Source organism: Emys orbicularis, chromosome 7 (genome assembly GCF_028017835.1).
Source record: "Emys orbicularis isolate rEmyOrb1 chromosome 7, rEmyOrb1.hap1, whole genome shotgun sequence".
In the NCBI taxonomy this organism is placed as follows: Eukaryota; Metazoa; Chordata; order Testudines; family Emydidae; genus Emys; species Emys orbicularis.
Window position 1 is genome coordinate 77,898,436 of NC_088689.1, and position 25,970 is coordinate 77,924,405.

Sequence of the window (25,970 nt, forward strand, 5' to 3'; positions counted from 1 at the left end):
AGCTCTGAGTAATCATACTGCTCTCTTACATACAGTGCAACTCCTCCACCTTTTCCCCCCTGCCTGTCCTTCCTGAATAGTTTATATCCATCCATCCATCACAGTGTTCCAGTCATGTGAGTTACCCCACCAAGTCTCTTTTATTCCAATCACATTATAGTTCCTTGAATGTGCCAGGACTTCCAGTTCTTCCTGTTTGTTTCCCAGGCTTCTTGCGTTCGTGTACAGGCACCTAAGATAACCAGCCGATTGCCCTACTTTCTCAGTATGAATCAGGATGCCTCCCCTGTTGCACCCTCTTCCTTGTGTTTCCTCCCGGTATCCCACTTCCCCACTTACCTCAGGGCTTAGATTTCCATCCCCCGGCGAACCTAGTTTAAAGCTCTCCTCAATAGGTTAGCAAGCCTGTCTGCGAAGATGCTCTTCCCTCTCTTTGTTAGGTGGATCCCATCTCTCCCTAGCAATCCTTTTTCCTGGAACAACCTCCCATAGTCGAAGAATCCAAAGCCCTCTCTCCAACACCACCTGCGTAACGACGCATTTACCTCCACAATTCGATGGCCTGGGCTCTTTCCTTCAACGGGGGGATGTAGAATCATAGAAGTGTGAGACTGGAAGGGACCTCAATAGGTCATCTAGTCCAGTCTCCTGCACTCAAGGCAGGACGAAGCAATAACTAGACCATTCCTGACAATTGTTTGTCTAACCTGTTTTTAAAAACCTGGAATGACGGAGACTCCACAACCTCCCTAGGCAATTTGTTCCAATGTTTAACTACCCTGACAGTTAGGAAGTTTTTACTAATATCTAACCTAAACCTTCCTTGCTGCAACTTAAGCCCATTGCTTCTTGTCCTATCCTCAGAGGTTAATGAGAACAATTTTTCATCCTCCTTCTTGTAACAACGTTTTACGTACTTGAAAACTGTTATGTCCCCCCGTCAGTCTTCTCTTCTCCAGACCGCTAAACAAATCCAATTTTTAAAACCTTTCCTCATAGGTCATGCTTTCTAAACGTTTAATCAATTTTGTTGCTCTCCTCTGGACTTCCTCCAATTTGTACACATCTTTCCTGAAATGTGGCACCCAGAACTAGACACAATACTCCAGCTGAGGCGTCATCAGTGTGGAGTAGAATGGAAGAATTAATTCTTGTCTTGCTTACAACATTCTTGCTGATACATCCCCAAATTATCACTTTTTTTGAAACAATGTTACACTTTTGACTGACATTTAGCTCTAACTTACAAAATGATTGGATCTAAATTAGCTGTTATTGCTCAATGAAGTCATTGAATAGTTCTTTGAAAACACCTGCTCAATGTGCAGTGGCAAGCAAAAAACCTAACAGAATGTTTGGAACCATCAGGAAAGGGTAGATAGTAAGACAGAAAATATTATAATTCTACTATATATCCATGGTACCCCTACATGGTATGCCCACATCTTGAATACTGTGCACTGTTCTGGTCACCCTATCTCAAAAAAGATATATTAGAATTGGAAAAGGTAGAGAGAAGGGCAACAAAAATTATTAGGGGTATAGAACAGCTTCCATCTGAGGAGAGATTAAAAAGACTGGGACTTTTCAGCTTGGAAAAGGGTTGACTAAGAGAGGATATGATAGAAGTCTATAAAATCATGACTGGTGTGGAGAAAGTGAATAAGGAAGTGTGATTTACTCTTTCACATAACCCAAGAACCAAAGGTCATCCAACAAAATTAATAAACAGTAGGTTTAAAATAAAAAAAAGGAAGTACTTCTTTGCACAACGCACAGTCAATCTATGGAACTTGCTGCCAGAGGATGTTGTTAAGATCAAAACTATAATAGATTCAAAAACAATTTGATAAGTTCCTGCAGGATAGGTCCCATCAATGGCTATTAACCAAGATAGTATGGGATGCAACCACATGCTCTGGGTGTTCCTAGCCTCTGACTGCCAGAAGCTGGGAGTGGAATACAGAGAATGGATCACTCAAAAATTGCCTGTTCTATTCATTCTCTCTGAAGCACCTGGCATTGGCCACTGTTAAAAGACAGGATACTAGGTAGATGAACCATTGGTATGACCCAATAAAGTTTTTCTTATGTTAGTGAAGCCAAGAGCTCAGTAGAGTTTAAAGAAGGATTGAACATTTCTGTGGATAACAAAAATAGAGTTATAGTAGGAAGTACTAAAAAACAAGAGTTTTGGAAGGAACTAAACCCACTTGTTTCATGCACCAGCCTCTATCTAAGAAGGTTAGTGTGACAGTTATGGCAATTTCCTGCACTATCTTTGGGAGACCTTACTGTATTAAGTTTGTGTGTCATTGTGGGCCACAGATTGTATGTAATTCCATGGGGGAGAGTTAGCACAGTCTTTCAGGAATTAAGAACAGTGGTGTGCGATAAGGCAAATTCACTCAGATTGTAACACCATCAGAGAGGTACCACCACCTGTAGCAGCTCACATATACTGGTTCAAACTGGGTTCCCCAGAGACCCACAGACAAGAAAAGGACTTTTGGATAAATAGCCTGAGTTTAAACTAGTATCAGAGGGGTAGCCGTGTTAGTCTGAATCTGTAAAAAGCAACAGAGGGTCCTGTGGCACAGGACCCTCTGTTGAGTTTAAACTGACTCAGGATCTTCTTTCTGAGGCCTGGTCTACACTACCCGCCGGAATCGGCGGGTAGAAATCGACCTCTCGGGGATCGATTTATCGCGTCCCGTCAGGACGCGACAATCGATCCCCGAATCGACGCTCTTACTCCACCAGCGAAGGTGGGAGTAAGAGCCGTCGACGGGAAGCCGCGGAAGTCGATTTTGCCGCCGTCCTCACAGCGGGGTAAGTCGGCTGCGATACGTCGAATTCAGCTACGCTATTCGCGTAGCTGAATTTGCGTATCTTAAACCGACCCCCCCCTGTAGTGTAGATGTAGCCTGATCTAACAAACAGACAAGACCATCTGTCCCAGTGGGCCCTAATCCCTCCTAGGAAGATGTGACCCCAAGAACCCCTCAAATCCAACTGGCAAAGGGTTCACTGTTCTGTCAGCAACTCCTAGCAAGCCTGACAAACTCACTACACTTAACACACTGCTGTCATAGTATTTATCTATAAAGAATGTCATGTGACGTATCAAATGAAAGCCAGTGACACACTGGTCAATAATACCATTGTTAAGTATACGCACTAACACTATATTTGGCATTATGTATATCTACTGATGTTGTGCTTTGAAGTCTGTAATCAAAGAAATGGAGAAACAGGTTTCTTCCAGACGCAAGAGAAGGTAGTTATCTCTCTGTCATATGTAAATTAAGTAGGGCTGTCAAGCGATTATAAAAATTAATTGCGATTAATCGCACTATTAAACAATAATAGAATATCATTTATTTAAATATTTTTGGATGCTTTCTACATTTTCAAATGCATTCATTTCAATTACAACACAGAATACAAAGTGTACAGTGCTCACTTTATATTTACATTTGATTACAAGTATTTGCACTGTAAAAAACCCCCCCAAAAAAGGATTTTTCAGTTCACCTCATACAAGTACTGTAATGCAATCTCTTTATCATGAAAGTTGAACTCACAAATGTAGAATTATGTACAATAAAAACTGCATTAAAATAAAACAGTGCAAAATTTTAGAGCCTGCAAGTCCACTCAGTCCTACTTCTTGCTCAGCCAATCGCTCAGACAAACAAATTTGTTTACATTTGCAGGAGATAATGCTGCCTGCTTCTTGTTTACAATGTCATCTGAAAGTGAGAACAGGCATTCTCATGGCACTGTTGTACCCGGCGTTGCAAGATATTTATGTGCCAGATGCGCTAAAGATTCATATGTCCCTTCATGCTTCAACCACCATTCCAGAGGACATGCATCCGTGCCAATGACGGGTTCTGCTCGATAACAATCTAAAGCAGTGTGGACCGACGCATGTTCGTTTTCATTATCAGATGCCACTAGCAGAAGGTTGATTTTCTTTTTTGGTGGTTCGGTTTCTGTAGTTTCCACATCGGAGTGTTGTTCTTTTAAGACTTCTGAAAGCATGCTCCACACCTCGTCCCTCTCAGATTTTGGAAGGCACTTCAGATTCTTAAACCTTGAGTCGAGTGCTGTAGCTATCTTCAGAAATCTCATTGGAACCTTCTTTGCATTTTGTCAACTCTGCTGTGAAAGTGTTCTTAAAATGAACAACATATGCTGGGTCATTATCCGAGACTGTTATAATATGAAATACATGGCAGAATGAGGGTAAAACAGAGCAGGAGACATACAATTCTCCCCCCAAGGAATTCAGTCACAAATTTAATTAACGCATTTTTTTTTAAATGAGCATCATCAGCATGGAAGCATGTCCTCTGGAATGGTGGCCGAAGTATAAAGGGGCATACGAATGTTTAGCATAACTGGTAGGTATGCAATGCCAGCTGTAGGGCCATGTGAAACCTGTTCTTCACTTTCAGGTGACATTGTAAATAAGAAGAGGGCAGCATTATCGCCTGTAAATGTAAACAAACTTATTTGTCTTAGCAATTGGCTGAACAAGAAGTAGGTCTGAGTGGACTTGTAGACTCTGAAGTTTTACATTGGGTTTTTTTGAGTGCTGCAAAATCCTACCTCAATGCCTCAAAGTGGCGCAGCAGTGACCCTGGCTTGTCTGACAGCGAGGATAGCAGAGTGTATACTTCAGTAGTTTCAACCATGCTATTAAGGGGTCAGACTACCAACCCAGGGAGAGGACAGCTGTCCTCCTTCTTGAGGCTGGGTGCTAGCTAAGTCGAGGAGGTAAACGTGCCACTGACAGCGTAGCCAGCGGGTGGATGAAGAAATGTATAAAACAACAGGAATAAATGGGCCCCAACTCCTTGTGCGCTCCTCGATCCGTTCTACGATGGTGGTGGGGAATTCAGTTGATGAGAGGCTGTTAAGAATCTCAGGAGCCAGAAAAAGGACTGCCCTCTCAGTGTGTACCTATAACTGCAGGACACAGATGAGAGACAATTCGATCAACCATCTAATGGAGCAGAAGGCAAACACAGCCTGCGACATCCTTGGTCTCTGCGAAACACGACGAAGAATGGAGATGGAAGTGAAGTGGAGAGATGAAAGTACCGTCATGTTGGGAAAAGGAGAAGGTTCGAGAACCGTTGGAGGAATCGGCTTCATCAACAAGGAATGGTCTTCAAAAATCATCTCCTGCAAGTTCAAGTCATCACGCATTGGAGTGATGCACCTCCAACTGAACAAGAACAGCACCCTCAAGATTATTCAGATCTATGCTCCCACAAGTACAAGCGAAGATGATGATATGGAAGAATTCTATCAGAAGCTCGAGGATACCCTCGCTCAAAAATCCAGATATACGATCACGATGGGAGATTTCAACGCCAAAGTTTGGAAGAGGGAAAGAAGGTAAAAAGTTCATTGGAAGGTATGGCATCAGCGAATGGAATCCACGAGGAGAGCGACTGGCAACTCTGGCGAAGACTAAAGAAATGTTCATTGGTAACACCTGGTTTAAGAAGGCGGCCAAGAGGAGGTGGACATGGATCGCACCCAATGTGAAGAACAAGAACAAGATTTGCTATATTCTGATCGATAAGCAGCGCATTGTACAAGACATCTCAGTAGTACCATCATTTAACACCGGTAGTGACCATCGCTTGCTCAGAGCACGGCTCAACTTAAATGAAAAGGTGGAGAAGAGAGCACTACAGATGGCAAATCAGAGATAGCAGTCAAAAATATTCGATGATGCAATCTTGAAAGTGAACATTTCCAAGGAAGACTGGAGTCTTATAGATAACTGCAATGAGGATTATAAAAACTTCACTGATAAATTGAGGCAATGCATGAAATTAGCCGAGAAAGAAAGACCGAAAAGGGCGAAGAGACGAATCTCGGAGGAAACGCAGAACTTGCTAGAGAAGCAGAGGAATATGAAGCGAAATGATGGTGACAAACTTGAGTACTCCCTGCTCTGCAAGTTGATAAGAAGACGACTAAAGGAGGACTTTGACAAGTACTGAAATGAAAGGCTCTTAAAGACGGCTGAAGATCGCAGAAGCCTCAAAAAATGCAAAAGGAAATTGACATTGTACAGGTCAACAATAATGGTGCTGAAGAACTGGAAGGAAAACTAGCAATTGACAGAACAGGGATGGAAGCAGTCTGCAAAGATTTCTACACCGAACTGTTCTCAGATAAATGTCCCAGTACCAACACTGCAACAGACAAAGAGCATTTACTACCAGTCCTTGTCAGCGAAGTTCGATATGCAGTTCACCAAATAAAGGAAGGAAAAGCCCCAAGGTAAAGATGGACTGACAATTGAAATGATAAGAGCTGGAGGCCAAGATCTCTGGGAAACCCTTGCTCAGATGTTTAGCCGTTACTTGGAAATGCAGAAGATACCATCTGGCTGGGAGGAGTCCAACACCATTCTGCTGTACAAGAAGGGCGATCGTGAAGATCTAAAGAACTATTGTCCAATATGCCAGCTCTCACATGTCTACAAGCAGTTCACCAAAATAATAACAAACTGACTCTCACAGAGTCTGGATGAGCAGCAGCCGAGAGAGCAGGCAAGCTTTCGAAGGAATTTCAGTACAATGGACCATATTTTGACTATAAACCAGCTATTGGAACGCTCAAGGGAATACAAATTCCCTTTATGTATTGCCTTCATTGACTATGAAAAAGCTTTAGACAGTGTAGAGATCAATGCAGTGTTTAAAGTTCTTGCAGAGCAGGGCAACGACACAAACTATTAAAGGAAGCAAATTAGACTGCACTATAGATATAACTTTATTTGATACTCCCCTTCGCATCCCAGTTAAGAAATGTGTGAAACAAGGAGACAGTTTCACCAAAACTCTTCACAGCCTGCCTCAAAATGGTAATGAGGCGGATGACTTGGAAGGGAGGAATCAGCATCAACGGAGAGCAGTTAAACCATCTAAGCTTTGCGGACGATATTGTGTTGATTGCCGAAAATACTGTCAAACTACAGAAAATGCTGTGAAAACTCAACACAAAAAGCAGCCAAGTCGGACTGAAAATTAACCGCTTCAAAACGAAATCTATGCAGTCTGATAGCTTGCCAAAAGCCCAAATAACAACCAAGGGAGAACAAATAGAAGAAGTTGAGCAATATGTCTATTTGGGCCAAGAAATTAACATGCACCACGATCAGGAAGGTGAACTCTCACGAAGAAAGAAAACAGGTTGGTGCACATTCAATTCTATCAAGGATGTCCTCCAAGGAAAAATCAACAAAGCAACCCATGCCAGCCTCTTCAAGTCAACAGTACTGCCAACAATGTTGTACGGCAGCAAAACATGGGCACTGACAAAGACAGAGGAGCAGCAACTGTCTGTCACGGAGAGGGCAATGGAAAGAATTCTGGGAATTTCAATCCATGACTTCATCCCCAATGAAGTGATCAGACAGCAGAGTGGAGTGCAAGATATCGTTGTTGAGAGCAGGCATAGTAAAATGTGATGGGCCGGGCATATAGCGAGGCTCACTGACAATCGATGGACTGCAGCTGTCACCGAGTGGCACCCATGGGAACTGAAACGACTACTCGGCCGACCTCCAAAGAGATGGGAAGATTTTATTGTGAAAAGACATGGCCACACATGGAAAAGGAAGGCCAGGATACGAGAAGAATGGAAGACGTGTTGTGATCGGCGCAATCTATATGAGGGCTGAAGGACCTATCGATCAAGGTATGATCAAGGTGATGTAACAACAACAAAAAATATCTACATTTGTAAGTTGCACTTTCATGACAAAGAGATTGCACTACAGTACTTGTATGAGGTGAACTGAAAAATACTATTTCTTTTGTTTATCATTTTTACAGTGCAAATATTTGTAATAAAAAATAATATACACTGATTTCAATTACAACACAGAATACAATATATATAAAAATGTAGAAAAACATCCAAAATATTTAATAAATTTCAATTGGTATTCTATTATTTAGCAGTGTGATTCATCACGATTAATTTTTTTGAGTTAACTGTGATTAATCAACAACCCTAAAATTAAGCATTGTGTGCAAAAACAATGGGAGCTACATTTTCATGTAAAGTCAACAGGAAAAACAGGTTGTGGGGTGATATGAACTCAAGATGGTGCCACCACACTGAAGAACAAACTACAGGAATGCCTTTCAAAAGTCTACTGGACTATAATAGGGGGTGCAAAGACAAGATCCTGTTATCCATTTCACTGCAGACCACCCTTGGAGGAGTGGGGTGATTCATGAAGGAATGGATCCTGGATTGACTGAAAACCAGCAAGCTCTGTAGAAAGACTTTGTGGGTGAGAAAATGCTTTAGTCAAGGTTGTAACTTGGTAAGTTTTAGTCTCCAGAAAGCATGTCATTCTCTTATTTTATTTATAACCATTTCTGTTTCCATTATTCTTACTCAATACTTATTTGAATCTGTGAATCTGTTCTTTGTTAATAAATTTATATTTGTTTTCACCATAGATTGATTACAGTGCTGTGTTGCGATAAAGGATCTGATCCTGAATTGGAACCTTCTAGCTATGTGTTCACTGTCTGTTTGGGGACAACTTACCTGGTAATTACTGTGAGTGTCCAGTGACTGGGGTTGGATACTACAGAGGGATGCTTCTCAGGAGTTTGGGGACTGGGGTACACTAAGTGTTAGTGTAAGGCAAAGTGAGGGCTGGCAAAGTCCTGAGGAGTGTATCTGGGTGGTGAACTGGCATACAGTTTAACACCAGCAAGTCTCTCTCTTGCTGAAATAGGGGGGTAGCACAGTGATCTACACAGTGGACACCCTAAGAAAGTGTCACAGAAGGATTGGAAGGATTTTGTTTTCTCTCTAATGCTTTCACTTTAAGAATAAATTTGCTTGTTTAGAAAGAACTGGATGGTAACTTATAACTGCAGGCAATTACACTGTTTATAGCCTCTGAGGAGAAAGCAAAGTGCAGATGCTGTCCAGTTTAGGCAGTCTGGCTTGCTGAGGAATTCACAGTGTAGGCAGGGATCTGTGCAGCCTGAAAAGCCCCAGTCAGGATGGAGAGAAATGTGGGTCTCAGCCCAAGAAAGGTGACAGTTGAGGAGCCAGGAGCCTAAAAATGGTTGCCCTTGCTGGACCACAGAGGAGGAATACAGGTGCAATTCTCATGAACTGTGACAATTAGCAGGAAGTGTCCCTGGGGTCAGGTTATCCTAGAATTGCCTACTGCAGGTTTCTGGATCTGCCTCTGAAGCAGCTGGCACTGGCCTCTGTCCGAGATAGAAGACTGCACTGACTGGACGAAGAGTCTGATACAGTTGGATAATTCCTGTGTTCCTGTCCTCCAGGGCCTCTCTGCTTCCTCCTGCCTTTGTCTGTATTATTTGTCCATACAAAAAACTATGCTACTAGAATGCTAAGGCTACAAGAGTGAGGACGTGCCAAAGTAAAGGTTGAATGTGCCACCCCCATAAGTACACATTGCAGTTGGCTCTGATTACATGATCACAGACCATTTCTCCAACATAGTGTAAGTCACATTGTTTTCCTTGCATACTCAGGTATGGATGGGTGGGACTCTGCTGGGAAGGTGAAAGGAAGGAAAGATGAATGTGCTTACCTTGACCAAGTTAACAAGAATATGGAAATCCCGCACAGCCATGTTCCAGTGCAGCAGCTTCTCTAGCTGTACCTGGGGAGTGACAACACAATAATTCAGTCCCGTTATCCACACAGCCATTGCATTTCCCTTCATATTACTGGGTGCTACTACAGTACCCACGGTGCCTGCACAGAGAGGGTAAAAAGTCCAGATCCTGCCAGAGCCCAAGGCATCACTGCTGTCAAAGGGGAAAGGACAGGTTCTTAAACAGAAACAGTGTTTGAGATCCTACATCTTAAAAGACTCTACAAACATTTACCCGTGAAAGTCAAAATCATTCAGTAGCAATTCCAGCTTTCCTCACCTGCCAGATTTATACTCTCTCCATATGATAAATGTATCTTTCCATTCACCCTGGAAACAGCTGGGGAGAAACCACTTTCCCGCTCACGAGCAGAGTCCACAGTCACACATTCAGCCATGTGGCCATTCAGACACAAAACACAACCCTCCCTCACGCCATTTGCTAGAACTGCTAGATAAGTTTGTTGCCCATGAAAACACAGAAGACAATGTCTGGAAAGAAGCAAGCTCTGCCAGTGACCAGGCCCATAAAATCACTGGGAATTAATCATGTACAATCCACCTACCAGTACTTGATCATAACAGATGCTCCCTATTCAATAATTCCTTCTTACTCCTAGGTTGGGTGCAGGACCTACCTATTCCACTTAATTTTATTAAGTTTAGTCCTGTTTTCTGGCAATGCATGTTTTCAAAGATTCTGAGGCCAGAAGGGACACTGTGATTATCCAGTCTGACCTCCTGTATAATACAGGCCAGAGAACTGCCCCAAAATAATTCCTAGAGCAGAGATTTCAGAAAAACAGTCAATCTAGATTTAAAAATTATTATATAAGTTCCATGGTTAATTACTCTCACTTAAAAATTTATGCCTTATTTCAAGTCTGAATTTGTCTAGTTTCAACTTCCAGCCATTGGATTGTGTTATACCTTTCTCTGACTGATTGAAGAGCCTATTATTAAATATTTGTTTCCCCATGTACATACTTATGGATTGTAATGCAGTTACCCCTTAGCCTTCTCTTTGTTACGCTAAATATATTGAGCTCCTTGAGTCTATCACTATAAGGCAGGTTTTCTAACCCTTTAATCATTCTTGTGACTCTTCTCTGAACCCTCTCTAATTTATCAACATTATTGAAATGTGGGTACCAGAACTGGCTGCAGTATTCCAGGAATGGTTTGCACCAATACCAAAGAGAAAGGTAAAATAACCTCTCTACTCCTACTCACGATTCCCCTATTTCTGCATCCTAGGATTACATTAGCTCACAGTGGACCTCATGTTCAACTGATTATTCACCACAACCCCTAAATTCTTTTCAGAGTCACTGCTTCCCAGTATATAGTCCCCTACCCTGTAAGTATGGCCTACATTCTTTGTTGCTGGATTAATGGGGAATTTGACCAGGGTGCCAGCTAGCTAATAGGCAGTTTGGCAGACTGCCATACTCAAAAGATTATTTTGGGTGTCAGTGTTTTGGCTGCCTGCCAGCACATCATTATTAAGCTGCTACTACTGTAGCATTTTCCTGCCTTGGGTTTTGTAAATCCCTGCTGGAGATCTCAGATGCATTTGCTGGCCTACCTCACTTGAGTCCGATGGTTTCCCAGCAGAAATGCTTCTCACTGAATTCTCCAGCTGAGCCATCATCACTTGGAAGAAAACCGGAAATGTCTGCCTGGAGAGAAAAAAGCCAAGAGCCCATTAAAGACTGATGGGCAGCTGTTTGTGCATCTGGTTGGGGTGCTTATCCCCTGAGTAGTCTGAAAACTCAAGAGGCCAGCAGGACTGGACAAACCATTTGTCATGCAACAGCAGTGGGGTAGTCACTTAGGCACACTGAACCACTGCAACTCATCCAGAGCAGGTCTGAGTTCTGGGTACTGCTAGAAGTTCTTAACAACTTTACCCAACTGAAAGTTGGCAGTGTTCATAATCTGTTTAGCATCTAAACAACTAAATACGATGAGAGCAAGGCCTGGCATAAGACTCACCAGGACAAATATCTACATTCAATGGCAAAATACATTAATGCAGAGTTATGGCTGCTTGCAGAACGGTGAGCTGAGCAAAACTTAAACTTCTGAAAACCAAGAAATGCAGAGCTAAAGTTGTCCATTCAACCTTAACTCTGCCCTTGTTCAGCAGTGTCCCAATATACCTCATTAATGTTCATTTTCAATAAGAACACTGAAAAAGCTCCAGAAGACTGGAAGAAAGCTAATATTGTGCCAGTGTTTGAAAAGGGTCAATGGGATTACCCAGGCCAGTAAGTCTCACATTGATCCCATGCCCAATAATGCAGCAGCTGGTATGGGATTTGATTAATAAAGAATTAAAAGAGGGTAATATAATTAATGCTATTCAGCATGGGTTTATGGAAAATAGATCCTGTCAAACTAATTTGAAATCTTTTTTGGTAATTTTAAGTTTGTTTGATAAAGGTAATAGTGTTGATGTAATATCCTTAGACTTCTGTAAGGCACTGAGTTGGTACCATATGATAATTTAATTAAAAGCCTAAAAATATATAAAATTAACATGGCACATATTAAATGGATTAAAAGCTGCCGAACTGATGCGTCTCAAAATCTAATTGTAAGTGGAGCATAATCACCAAACAGGTGTTTTTCTAGCGGGGTCCTGCAGGGATTGGTTCTTGGCCCTTCTCTATTTAACATTTTTATTTATGACTTGGAAGAAAATGTAAAATCATTACTGACCAAGTTTGCAGATGACACAAAAATTGGGGGAGTGGTAAATAATGAAGAGTACAGGCCACTGACACAGAGTGATCTGGATCACTTGGTAAGCTGAGCACAAGAAAACAATATGTGTTTTAATATAGCAAAATGTAAATGTATACATCTAGGAACAAAGAATGTAGGCTGTACTTACACAACGGGGAACTCTACCCTGGGAAGCAGTGGCTCTGAAAAAGATTTGGGGGTCATGGTGGATAATCAACTGAACATGAGCTCCCAGTGTGATGCTATTGCCAAAAGGTTATTTGGCACTGGTACTGCCGCTGATGGAATAATGTATTAAGTTCTGTTGCCCACCATTCAAGAAGAATGTTGATAAATTGGAGAGGGTTCTGAGAAGAGCCACAGGAAGCATTAAAGGATTAGAAAACATCGTTATACTGAGAGACTCAAGGAGATCAATCTATTTAGCTTAGTAAAGAGAAGGTTAAGGGGTGACTTCACAATTTTAAAATCTAGATTGGCTGTTTTTCTAGAAGATCTGCTCTAGGAATTATTTTGGGAAGTTCTCTGGTCTGTGTTATACAGAAGGTCAGACTAGATGATCACCATGGTACCTTCTGGCCTTGGAATCTATGAACACACATACCTTTATTCTTCCAAGCTCACAGTTCACCTCCTTTTACAACCCATTCACTCTCACCCACAGGATTCCATCTTACACTATTAAAGGACAAAAAAGCATAGATTCGAACTTACCGTAGTCCCCAGAAATATAACATGTACAGATTTAAGAACCACTTCACAATTTCTTAAAATTCCCTTACATTTGCTCACAAGATACCATCTCTACATACACCATCACTTAACTATCATTAAACTGTTGGAATCCTGTCATATGCCACCTTACTGCTGACGGTACCTGTTCTATTGAAAGCCTCTTGCCCAGCTACGGACATAGCGTACACAAATTCTCCATAGAAATGTGGCATACCACATGCACCTTTTCCCTTTCCTCACACACATTAAAGGGTGAAAAACATACATCTGATCATATCACAAAGACAGCTCCATCACACACTTCAAACTAATCCACAGATCTCCCAAACACACCTCTACCAAGCAGAGCTAACTACTGCCTCCACCATTCAGAGAGACAAGGTGGGTGAGGTAATATTTTTTATTGGACCAACTTCTGTGCAATAAAAGGTATTACCTTCCCCACCTTGTCTCTCTAACATCCTGGGATCAACACAGCTACAAAAACACTGCATCTACCATTAAGGACAGCTACACTTGACACTGACCACACTCACTTTACCTGGAGTACATGCAGATAATAAATGCATAGACTGCTCTGGTACCTCAGCTTATTACTGACAATAGTCTTTGTAATGAAACCCCGTGCCTTGCTAATTATATCATGTACACAATTCTATAATGAAATGCTGCATAGTAGTACTCCTGGGGGAATTCTGTGCCAAAAAATAAAAAATTCTGCGCACATTTTAAAATTCTGCAAAATTCTACATATTTTGTTTGTCAAAATAACACAATATAATCACACCAGTTTCAATTATTTTTTGGTCATTTATTTCAAAATACCTGTCAGCACGTATGTCTGTAACAATACAGACAAAAAAGATTCAGGAAATGTTTTTTGACAAATAGATTCCTTAGTAGGCATATGATTGTGGTACATGTAGGTACCAATGACATAGGGAAGGATAGGAGAGAGGTTCTGGAGGCCAAATGTAGGCTGCTAGGTAAGAGATTGAAGTCCAGGACCTCCATGGTAGCATTCTCTGAGATGCTCCCAGTTCCATACGCAGGGCCAGTTAGACAGGCAGAACTGCAGGGTCTCAATGCCTGGATGAGACGATGGTGTAGGGAGGAGGGATTTAGATTTATTAGGAACTGGGGAAACTTTTGGGAAAGGGGGAGCCTATACAGGAAGGATGGGCTCCACCTAAACCAAAATGGAACCAGATTGTGGGTACTTAACATTAAAAAGGTCGTAGAGCAGTTTTTAAACTAAGGGCTGGGGGAAAGCTGACAGGTGTGGAGGAGCACATGGTTCGAACATCCCTTGGGGAAGATCTATTAATAGAGAATCTCTATGTCCTAGTGAGGACCAGAGGATGGAAAATAATAAAATACAGGCAGGATCTGATCAGAAACAGTCAAATAAAAAAAGAGTCCCATTCAATTACATTGTGCAATGGCAGACAGCTAAAAGGAGACAAGTTTTTAAAGTGCTTATATACCAATGCTAGAAGTCTAAATAATAAGATGGGTGAACTAGAGTGCCTCGTATTAAATGAGGATATTAATATAATAGGCATCACAGAAACTTGGTGGAATGAGGATAATCAATGGGATACAGTAATACCAGGGTACAAAATATATCGGAAGGACAGAACAGGTTGTGCTGGTGGGGGAGTGGCATTATATGTGAAAGAAAGTGTAGAATCAAATGAAGTAAAAATCATAAATGAATCAAACTGTACCACAGATTCTCTATGGATAGAAATTCCATGCTCTAATAATAAGAATATAGCAGTAGGGATATATTACCGACCACCTGACCAGGATGGTGATAATGACTGTGAAATGCTCAGGGAGATTAGAAAGGCTATTAAAATAAAAAACTCAATAATAATAATGGGTGGTTTCAATTATCCCCATATTGACTGGGTACATGTCACCTCAGGACGGGATGCAGAGAGAAAGTTTCTTGACACCTTAAATGACTGCTTCTTGTAGCAGCTGGTCCTGGAACCCACCAGAGGAGAGGCAATTCTTGATTTAGTCCTAAGTGGAGCACAGGATCTGATCCAAGAGGTGACCATAGCTGGACTGCTTGGTAATAGTGGACCATAATATAATTAAATTTAATATTCCTGTGGCAGGAAAAACACCACAGCGGCCCAACACTGTACCATTTAATTTCAGAAAGGGGAACTACACAAAAATGAGGAGGTTAGTTAAACAGAAATTAAAGGGTACAGTGCCAAAAATGAAATCTCTCCAAGTTGTGTGGAAACTTTTTAAAGACACCATAATAGAGGCTCAACTTAAATGTATACCCCAAATTAAAAAACATAGTAAGAGAACCAAAAAAGAGCCATCGTGGCTAAACAACAAAGTAAAAGAATCAGTGAGAGGCAAAAAGGTATCCTTTAAAAAGTGGAAGTTAAATCCTAGTGAGGAAAATAGAAAGGAGCAATGAAGTGTAAAAATACAATTAGGAAGGCCAAAAAAGAATTTGAGGAACAGTTAGCCAAAGACTCAAAAAGTAATAGCAATTTTTTTTTTTTAAAGTACATCAGAAACAGGAAGCCTGCTAAACAACCAGTGGGGCCACTGGACGATCGAGATGCCACGGGAGCACTCAAGGATGATAAGGCCATTGCGGAGAAACTAAATGAATTCTTTGCATCGGTCTTCACAGCTGAGGATGTGAGGGAGATTCCCAAACCTGAGCCATTCCTTTTAGGGGACAGATCTGAGGAACTGTCCCAGATTGAGGTATCATTAGAGGAGGTTTTGGAACAAGTTGATAAATTAAACAGCAATAAGTCACCAGGACCAGATGGTATTCACCCAAGAGTTCTGAAGGAACTCAAATGTGAAATTGCAGAACTACTAACTGTAGTCTGTCCTCCAGTTTTAAGAACACTTTCACAGTATATTTGACAAAACGCAAAGAAGGTACCAACGTGAGATTGCTAAAGATAGCTACAGCTCTCGCCCCAAGGTTTAAGAATCTGAAGTGCCTTCCAAAATCTGAGAGGGACGAGGTGTGGAGCATGCTTTCAGAAGTCTTAAAAGAGCAACACTCCGATGTGGAAACTACAGAACCCGAACCACCAAAAAAGAAAATCAACCTTCTGCTGGCGGCATCGGACTCAGATGATGAAAATGAACATGCATCGGTCCGCTCTGCTTTTGATCGTTATCGAGCAGAACCTGTCATCAGCATGGATGCATGTCCCTGGAACGGTGGTTGAAGATGAAGGGACATATGAATCATTAGTGCATCTGGCTCGTAAGTATCTTGTGACCCCAGCTACAAAGGTGCCATGCGAATGCCTGTTCTCACTTTCAGGTGACACTGTACACAAGAAGCGGGTACCATTATCTCCTGCAAATTGTAACCAAACTTGTTTGTCTGAGCAGTTGGCTGAAGTAGGACTGAGTGGACTTGTAGGCTCTAAAGTTTTATATTGTTTTATTTTTGAATGCAGTTATTTTTTTGTACATAATTATACAGGACTTGTATGAGGTGCATTGAGAAATACTATTTCTTTTGTTTTTTACAGTGCAAATATTTGTAATAATAAATAAATATAAAGCGAGCACTGTACACTTTGTGTTCTGTGTTGTAACTGAAATCAATATACTTGAAAATGTAGAAAACATCAAAAAGTATTTAAATGGTATTCTATTATTGTTTAACAGCGCGATTAATCGTGTGATTAATCGCAATTAATTTTTTTAATCACACGATTAATTTTTTTAATCGCTTGACAGCCCTAGTGCAAGCACACTGTAATCCTTCCAGATCGGCAAGGGAAGAAGTGAACATGTTCTTAAATGCCATTCACAATTCGGGTCCCCCAAAGACTTAGTGGATGCCATGCACTACCCTGGGTAAACACTGACAGACTGAGACCATTTTGACTCACATCACAGCAATAATTTGATCTCTAGCTCTGCAGGGGAAAAAACAGGCTAGGAACTTTTTGAAAAAAAGTTATTTTTTTCAGGGCTATGAACTCCAGGAACCCCAGCTCAGATTAAACTAAATGTGGGTCACTGTAGCAAGGGGGCATGGCCTCCCTCCTTGACAGATGGGTAGAGATCCGCGACTGCCTTACACATGGTGGAGAATTCAGGCATCACCCGCGCCCTGAAACAGAGACGGGGACTGCCCTTGTGCCTAGACAACAACCCGCCTGAGTGCAGCCATGGAGCTCGAGCAATTGATGAAATGGGGGCCAAAACCCAACAGCAACAGCAGGCCGCCCAACTCCAGCAATAGCAGCAACTACTTCAGAAGCTGGGAGCCCAGCAGCAGCAGCTGCTCCAGAAGTTGGGGGCCCAGCAGCAGGACCAGCAGAGGCAATGTTTTCAACAACTGGCTGCCCTGCCACCTCACTTCCCTGGCCCTGGAGGAGCAGCAGCCCCGGTGGCCCCCATGCTGCCACTACACCTCACAAAAATGGGTCCGGAAGATGACCCTGAAGCGTTTTTGATTACTTTTGAGAGAGTTGCCTTGGCAGCTGGGTGGGCCCTAGAACAATGGGACACGCTCTTGGCCCCATATCTCACAGGAGCCGCCCAGGCTGCCTATCAGGGTCTTCCTAATGAGGAGGCCCGCGACTATAGAGCAGTCAAGATTGCTATCTTGGACACTCTGGACATCACCCCCCGAAAACCGTCGGAATAGGTTTTGGGGAAAGACATATCTGCCGGGGGCACAACCTGGCATCGTAGCCCAGGAGCTTATGGATGTCTGCTGGCGATGGCTCCAACCGAAGTGGCACACAGCCACCGAACTCACCAAGCAGGTGGTGGTCGAACAATTCATACACATCCTCCCACCCTGAGGGAGGGCATGGGTCCTGTGGCACCGGCTCACTACCCTGAAGGTGGCCATCAGCCTCATGAAGGACTTCTTAGCCGCCGAGGCCCTCCTGACTGTGGGAAAACCAGACCGCAACCCACAACCCTCCCAGCACTGGGCCACAAAGATAGCCCCCATCACAATGGTTTATCTGGTTCTACCCTGAAGCCCCACGGTACACCTACCAACTGTGATGGGGAATGAAGGACCTCACCGAGATAACCCCCTGAGCGCCCTCAGAACCCCGAGGTCTGAAGAGATGAGACTTTGTGCAGTAACTGAGGTTCTGAGATGTAAGTCCTTGTGGGTGCTCCACTTTAGGTGATTGTGCGCCCCTGTGCCTCTAGTCAGAGAATTTCAACAGCAGTACCTGGCTGGGCCATACATGCGCTCTCCCAGTCTCACACCTGCAGCAGTGATTAACTAGTGCTGTGGGCCCCCACCCCCCAGTTCCTTCTCTACCACAAAGGACTAAATTAGAACTCTGAAGTAGAGGGGAGGAGGTGGGTAATGGAGCACCTACAGGGACTCACATCTTGAAGAACCTCAGTTACTGCACAAGGTGAGTAAGAGAAAGTTACTCACCTTGCAGTAACTGAGGTTCTTCGAGACGAGTGTCCCTGTGGGTGCTCCACTCCAGGAGATGGTGCGTCCCGGCGCCGTTGATCAGAGATCTTTGGTAGCACTGCCTGGTTGGGACGCATGCCCTCAGCTGCTGTCTCGCAGCACCGTTAGGGTCTGCCTGAACGCACATGTCCCACACCCCCTCAGTTCCTTCTCTACCGTAGAGTTGTCTGATTAGTACTCCAAAGTAGAGGGGAGGAGGGTGGGTAGTGGAGCACTCACAGGGACACACATCTCAAATAACCTCAGTTACTGCAAGGTGAGTAACTTTCTCTTCTTTTTCAAGTGCTGTCCCTACGGGTGCTCCACTCCAGGTGAATGTGAAGCAGTATCCACTATGGTTGGTGGGATTTTGGAGTTGCGGCAGTAATAACGGTAGACAGTACCTTATGGCCCACTTTGGCGTCTGCTGTGGTATCCCGTGTGATAGCATGTTTGGCGAATGTGTGGTCAGATGTCCACGTGGCCGCCTTGCATATGTCTGTAATAAGTACTGTGACAGACCCAGACCAGTGGGGTACAGGAGTCTGGTAGAGGGCAAATATACTGGTCACTGGATGAGTAGTTTTCTGTTCCCTGAGTGACCAGAGCAGGGGCTGCACTAGAGTAATCAGGAACCTGCTAGAACCAGTTAAGGCAGGCAGGCTAATTAGAACACCTGGAGCCAATTAAGAAGAAGCTGCTAGAATCAATTAAGGCAGGCTAATCAGGGCACCTGGGTTTTAAAAGGAGCTCACTTCAGTTTGTGGTGGGAGTGTGAGGAGCTGGGAGCAAGAGGCGCAAGGAGCTGAGAGTGAGAGGGTGTGCTGCTGGAGGACTGAGGAGCACAAGCGTTATCAGACACCAGAAGGAAGGTCCTGTGGTGAGAATAAGGAAGGTGTTTGGAGGAGGCCATGGGGAAGTAGCCCAGGGAGGTGTAGCTGTCATGCAGCTGTTACAGGAGGCACTATAGACAGCTGCAGTCCACAGGGCCCTGGGCTGGAACCCAGAGTAGAGGGCGGGTTCCCCCCAAACCTCCCAATTGACCTGGACTGTGGGTTCTTCCAGAGGGGAAGGTCTCTGGGCTGTTCCCCAACCCACATGGTGAATCTCTGAGGCAAGAAAATCCGCCAATAAGCACAGGACCCACCAAGATAGAGGAGGAACTTTGTCACAGTGGTGTCAGGGGTGGGATCTTGGGGTGCACAGCGCGGCGGAAGAAGGAGGGTGATTTAAAAAAAAACCCAACAACAAAAAACAAACAAAAAAAAAGGAAGAGAGTTTATTTTTTTTCACCACAATGGATGACGTAGTGCGGGCACTGATACAAGCTACGGCGGCCCAGCAGGAGCCTACCCGTGTCCAGGCAGCCGCCCAACAGGAGGCAGTGCGGCTGCAGCAAGAGACTAATCGCCTGCTGATGGACCAGGCTGCTCAAGACCGAGCTATGTTGCGGGAACTGGTAAACCAGGTAAACTCCCTTACAGAGCTGAATCACGGCCATAATGGGACGTGGCTCATACGGGCCAGCCATGGGCTGCAGAAAATGACATGGGAGGATGATGTAGAGGCATACCTTCTGGCCTTTGAGAGGACAGCCCTACGGGAGGCCTGGCCTCGAGATCAGTGGTCTGGCATCCTTGCCCCATTCCTGTGTGGGGAGGCCCAGAAGGCCTACCATGATCTGCCTGAAGAGGCTGCGGCAGACTACCCCCAGCTGAAAGCAGAGATCCTGGCCAGATCTGGGGTAACGACAGCAGTGCGGGCCCAGCAGTATCACAGTTGGAGGTACCAGGAAGACAAAACCCCGTGGTCCCAATTGTATGACCTCATCCATCTCGCACGAAAGTGGTTGCAAACAGAGTCCCGGAGTCCGGAAGAGATACTAGCGGTTCTGGTCATCGACCGATACATGAGGGGACTACCACCAGACCTTCGTGCCTGGGTAAGCCAGAACGAACCCTCCACCTATGATGAGGTTGTCGCCCTGGTAGAGAGGCGAAGGACAGCGAGGGAGCTGACCCGACCAGTTAAGGAAGAGGCACCCCGGGTTAAACTAGCAGCACCAAGCCCTAAAGTTCGGGTGACTGGGCCACCAGGAGGGCCCAGGTGGAAAAAGAGAGAGGCTGAAGGCCCATTAGAGGCCACAAAGAGTCGGAGCACTGAGGGAGAAGAGGATCGTGATGTTAGACTGCCCAAACCAAGAGATCGGGGAATGCCTAGGGCTCCATACAGATGTTATGCCTGTGGGGAGTGGGGACACATAGCTGCACAGTGTCCCAATCCTGAGGAGCCTATGCAGTGTAACCTGGGGAACTGGGCAGATCCATGCTCCCTAATCCACCTTGTGGGGGTCTCACTAACCCCACATATGTATACCAGACCAGTGAAACTAAATGGGGTAGGGACCACGGCACTGGTTGATTCGGGGAGTGCTATAACGCTTATCTCAGGGAAGCTCGTGAAGCGTAGTCAGCTGCTGCAGGCTAAACGTACGGGGATAACATGCGTCCATGGGACAGTTAGTTACTACCCCACCATCCCAGTAAAAATCGAGATCCAAGGGAACACTACTGAGGATCAGCAGCAGGTGTCATCCCTAAACTCCCATACCCGGTGCTCATAGGGAGGGACTTCCCAGGGTTTGGAAACTTACTCCCAGTAGGGGGATTGGAGAAAGATGGGGACCCTAAAATTGATGAGGCATCCACAGCAGACTGTCAACCCCCAATCTTCTCTGAAATATCCCCAGATTTGTTCTCCACTCCCAGACAGGGTAGAAAGACAAAAAGGGAAAGAAGGGCAGCTAAGGCCTTGGGAACCCGAATACTGACCCAAAGCCAGAGGGTCGCTCTTGTAGGTAGGCGGACCCGCGCAGCTGAAAAGGAGGCCACGCAGGAGGGAGAAGCACCTGAGTCTGACCCCCACCCTAATGCTTCTGAACCAGTAGAGGCAACAAAGACTGGGCCCCTAAATCTTGGGCAGATTAGCCCCGGGAGAGGAAATTTTGTACAGGACCAGGCAGAAGACCCAAGGTATGACAACATTAGGAAGGAGGTGACTGAAATAGATGGGGTCCCCGTGGAAGGAAAAACCCAGGGACCAGGACCCTACTTCATAATGAAGAAGGATCTCTTATACCAGGTTGCACCAGTACAGGGGCAGAAGGTACAGCAGATCCTAGTACCTCAAAAACACCAGAACGCTGTATTAAGTCTTGCTCATAGTCATCTTTTTGGGGGGCATTTGGGGGTAGAGAAGACCCTGGCACGAGTCCTACGACGGTTCTTCTGGCCTGGAGTACATGAAGAAGTGCGGAGGTACTGTGCCTCCTGCCCGGAGTGTCAGCTGCACAGTCCCCGTCCCCACTTGAGGGCACCTTTAGTACCCCTTCCCATCATAGAGGTCCCCTTCGAGCGAATAGCCATGGACCTAGTGGGACCCCTGGAGAAGACGGCTCGGGGCCACCAATATATACTTGTTGTTTTGGACTATGCTACTCGCTACCCAGAAGCCGTCCCCCTGCGGAACACGGCCTCTAAAACTATAGCCAAAGAGCTGGTGGGGATCTTTGCCCGAATGGGGCTACCGAAGGAGATATTAACTGACCAAGGAACCCCATTTATGTCGAAGCTAATGAAAGACCTCTGTACGCTGCTCCATATACATACCCTGAGAACTTCGGTCTACCATCCACAGACTGATGGGTTGGTAGAAAGGTTTAACCGAACCCTCAAGGCTATGATAAGGAAGGTGGTAAGTCGGGAGGGGAAGGATTGGGACACCCTACTACCCTACCTTATGTTCGCTATCTGGGAGGTACCACAGGCCTCAACTGGGTTTTCCCCCTTCGAGTTAGTATACCCCCGTGGCATACTAGATATCGCCAAAGAGATCTGGGAAGAGGAACCCAATGAGGGGAGAAATATAATAGAGCATGTAATGCAGATGCGAGACCGGATAGCCCGGGTTACCCCTACTGTACAGGAACATTTGGAGAAGGCCCAGGAGGCCCAGCGAACCCATTACAATCGCCAGGCAAAAGTGCGACAGTTCCAACCAGGGGATCGGGTTATGGTGTTGGTACCCACGGCAGAAAGCAAGCTTCTGGCCCAATGGCAGGGGCCCTATGAGGTGGTTGAACCCGTGGGGGAAGTAACCTACAAGGTGCGGCAGCCAGGACGCAGAAAACAAGAACAGATTTATCACGTTAACCTTCTGAAACCCTGGCACGCACAAGAGGCATGCACAACGGTCCAAAAAGACCTAACCCAGGAAAACAAGCCTTCCAAACAGGTGAGTGTGTCTCCCGATTTAAGACCAGACCAGAAGAATGAGGTGTCTGAGATGATCTTCCGGAACCAAGATATGTTCTCGACAAAACCGGGTCGAACAACCGAGACATATCACCACATCGTCACGAACCCTGGGGCCAGAGTAACAATGAGGCCCTATCAGGTGCCAGCGGCAAAAAGGGAGGAAATAAAAGCAGCAGTAAAAAAATGCTGGAGTTGGGGATCATCGAAGAATCCCACAGTCAGTGGTCCAGCCCAATCATGCTGGTGCCCAAACCTGATGGCACCACAAGATTTTGCAACGACTTCCGGCGACTAAACGAAGTATCCCAGTTCGACGCGTACCCCATACCTCGCATAGATGAGCTAGTGGACCGTCTGGGTAATGCCCGGTACTTGACTACCCTAGACTTGACAAAGGGGTACTGGCAGATTCCCCTTGCAGAAGACGCAAAGGAAAAGACTGCGTTCTCTACACCAGAGGGTCTTTTTCAATATACTGTCCTCCCTTTTGGACTACATGGGACCCCAGCTACCTTCCAGCGCCTCATGGACAAGCTATTACGCCCTCATAACAGTTATGCTGCTGCCTACTTGGACGATGTGGTCATTCATACCCCAGACTGGGAAATCCACCTGGGGAAGGTGGAGGCAGTCCTTGATACCTTCAGGCAAGCTGGCCTTACAGCAAACCCTGCCAAGTGCGCTGTAGGGTTTACAGAGGCCAAATATCTTGGCTACATTGTGGGAAAAGGTCTGGTAAAACCCCAAGTGAACAAGTTAGAGGCCATCCAAAATTGGCCCCGACCAAGTCGCAAGAAATAAGTCCGGGCATTCCTAGGTGTGGTGGGGTATTACCGATGATTTATCCCACACTTTGCCACAAGGGCAAGCCCCCTGACAGACCTAGTGAAAGCCCGTGGATCTGATCTGGTGAGATGGTCTGACGCAGCAGAGGAAGCATTCACAGACCTACGGACTGCCCTCTGCAATAACCCCGTGCTGATAGCCCCTGATTTCACCAAGGAGTTTATCCTGCAGACGGATGCATCGGAAGTAGGGTTGGGGGCCGTTCTATCACAGATGGTCGGGGAGGAGGAACACCCAATTCTATACCTCAGTCGGAAACTCCTTCCAAGGGAACAAAAATATGCAGTGGTGGAGAGAGAATGCCTCGCTTTAAAATGGGCCATGGAAACATTGCGCTACTACCTGCTCGGGCGCAGATTTGTCCTCGTGACCGACCATGCCCCTCTTCAATGGCTGCAGCGGAACAAGGAGAAGAACACAAGGGTGACCAGATGGTTCTTATCCCTCCAACCTTTCCAGTTCCGTGTGCAACACAGAGCAGGGAGCCATCATGGCAACGCCGATGGCTTATCACGTGTGCACTGTCTGGCGTCCCGAGCTGCCCAACCCCTTGGCGTTGAGCAGGGGGGAGGGATATGTGACAGACCCAGACCAGTGGGGTACAGGAGTCTGGTAGAGGGCAAATATACTGGTCACTGGATGAGTAGTTTTCTGTTCCCTGAGTGACCAGAGCAGGGGCTGCACTAGAGTAATCAGGAACCTGCTAGAACCAGTTAAGGCAGGCAGGCTAATTAGGACACCTGGAGCCAATTAAGAAGAAGCTGCTAGAATCAATTAAGGCAGGCTAATCAGGGCACCTGGGTTTTAAAAAGGAGCTCACTTCAGTTTGTGGTGCGAGTGTGAGGCGCTGGGAGCAAGAGGCGCAAGGAGCTGAGTGTGAGAGGGTGTGCTGCTGGAGGACTGAGGAGCACAAGCGTTATCAGACACCAGAAGGAAGGTCCTGTGGTGAGAATAAGGAAGGTGTTTGGAGGAGGCCATGGGGAAGTAGCCCAGGGAGTTGTAGCTGTCATACAGCTGTTACAGGAGGCACTATAGACAGCTGCAGTCCACAGGGCCCTGGGCTGGAACCCGGAGTAGAGGGCGGGCCCGGGTTCCCCCCAAACTTCCCAATTGACCTGGACTGTGGGTTCTCCCAGAGGGGAAGGTCTCTGGGCTGTTCCCCAACCCACATGGTGAATCGCTGAGGCAAGAAAATCCGCCAATAAGCGCAGGACCCACCAAGATAGAGGAGGAACTTTGTCACAGTATGTAATGCCCACTTCCTGCGGGGTCGTATGAGGCTTGGGATAGAATACAGGTAAGTGTATTGGCTGGTTAAGGTGGAAGGTAGACACCACCTTGGGAAGGAATTTGGGGTGGGGTCGCATAGTAACCTTGTCTTTGGAGAAAATGGTGTAGGGAGGGTAGGCCATCAGGGCACTTATTTCACCAACCCTTCTTGTTGACGCTGGCTAGATCGTCGGGCTCAACGGGTAGTGATCAATGGCTCCATGTCTAGTTGGCAGCCGGTATCAAGCAGATTGCCCCAAGGGTCGGTCCTGGGGCCGGTTTTGTTCAATAACTTCATTAATGATCTGGAGGATGGCATGGACTGCACCCTTAGCAAGTTTGCAGATGACACTAAACTGGGAGGAGTGGTAGATACTCTGGAGGATAGGGATAGGATGCAGAGGGACCTAGACAAATTAGAGGATTGGGCCAAAAGAAATCTGATGAGGTTCAACAAGGACAAGTGCAGAGTCCTGCACTTAGGACGGAAGAATCACATGCACTGCTACAGACTAGGGACCGAGTGGCTAGGCAGCAGTTCTGCAGAAAAGGTCCTGGGGGTTACAGTGGACAAGAAGCTGGATATGAGTCAACAGTGTGTCCTTGTTGCCAAGAAGGCTAACGGCATTTTGGGCTGTATAAGTAGGGGCATTGCCAGCAGATCAAGGGACATGATCATTCCCCTCTATTCAACATTGGTGAGGCCTCATCTGGAGTACTGTGTCCAGTTTTGGGCCCCACACTACAAGAAGGATGTGGAAAAATTGGAAAGAGTCCAGCGGAGGGCAACAAAAATGATTAGGGGGCTAGAGCACATGACTTATGAGGAGAGGCTGAGGGAACTGGGATTGTTTAGTCTGCAGAAGAGAAGAATGAGGGGGGATTTGATAGC

The 25,970-nt window shown here is 45.4% G+C and overlaps 1 protein-coding gene across 1 annotated transcript in view; it reads right to left on the reverse strand.

Moving 5' to 3' along the window:
* The window catches only part of FANCD2 (FA complementation group D2), a 183,633-nt gene that overhangs the window by 30,275 nt on the left and 127,388 nt on the right, over window positions 1-25,970 (reverse strand). The window contains exons 36-37 of the mRNA XM_065408219.1: window positions 11,289-11,382; window positions 9,635-9,706 (exon numbers count right to left, since the gene is read on the reverse strand). Of these exons, the coding sequence (XP_065264291.1) occupies window positions 9,635-9,706; window positions 11,289-11,382 (166 nt within the window). The remainder of the gene's footprint in view (window positions 1-9,634; window positions 9,707-11,288; window positions 11,383-25,970) is intronic.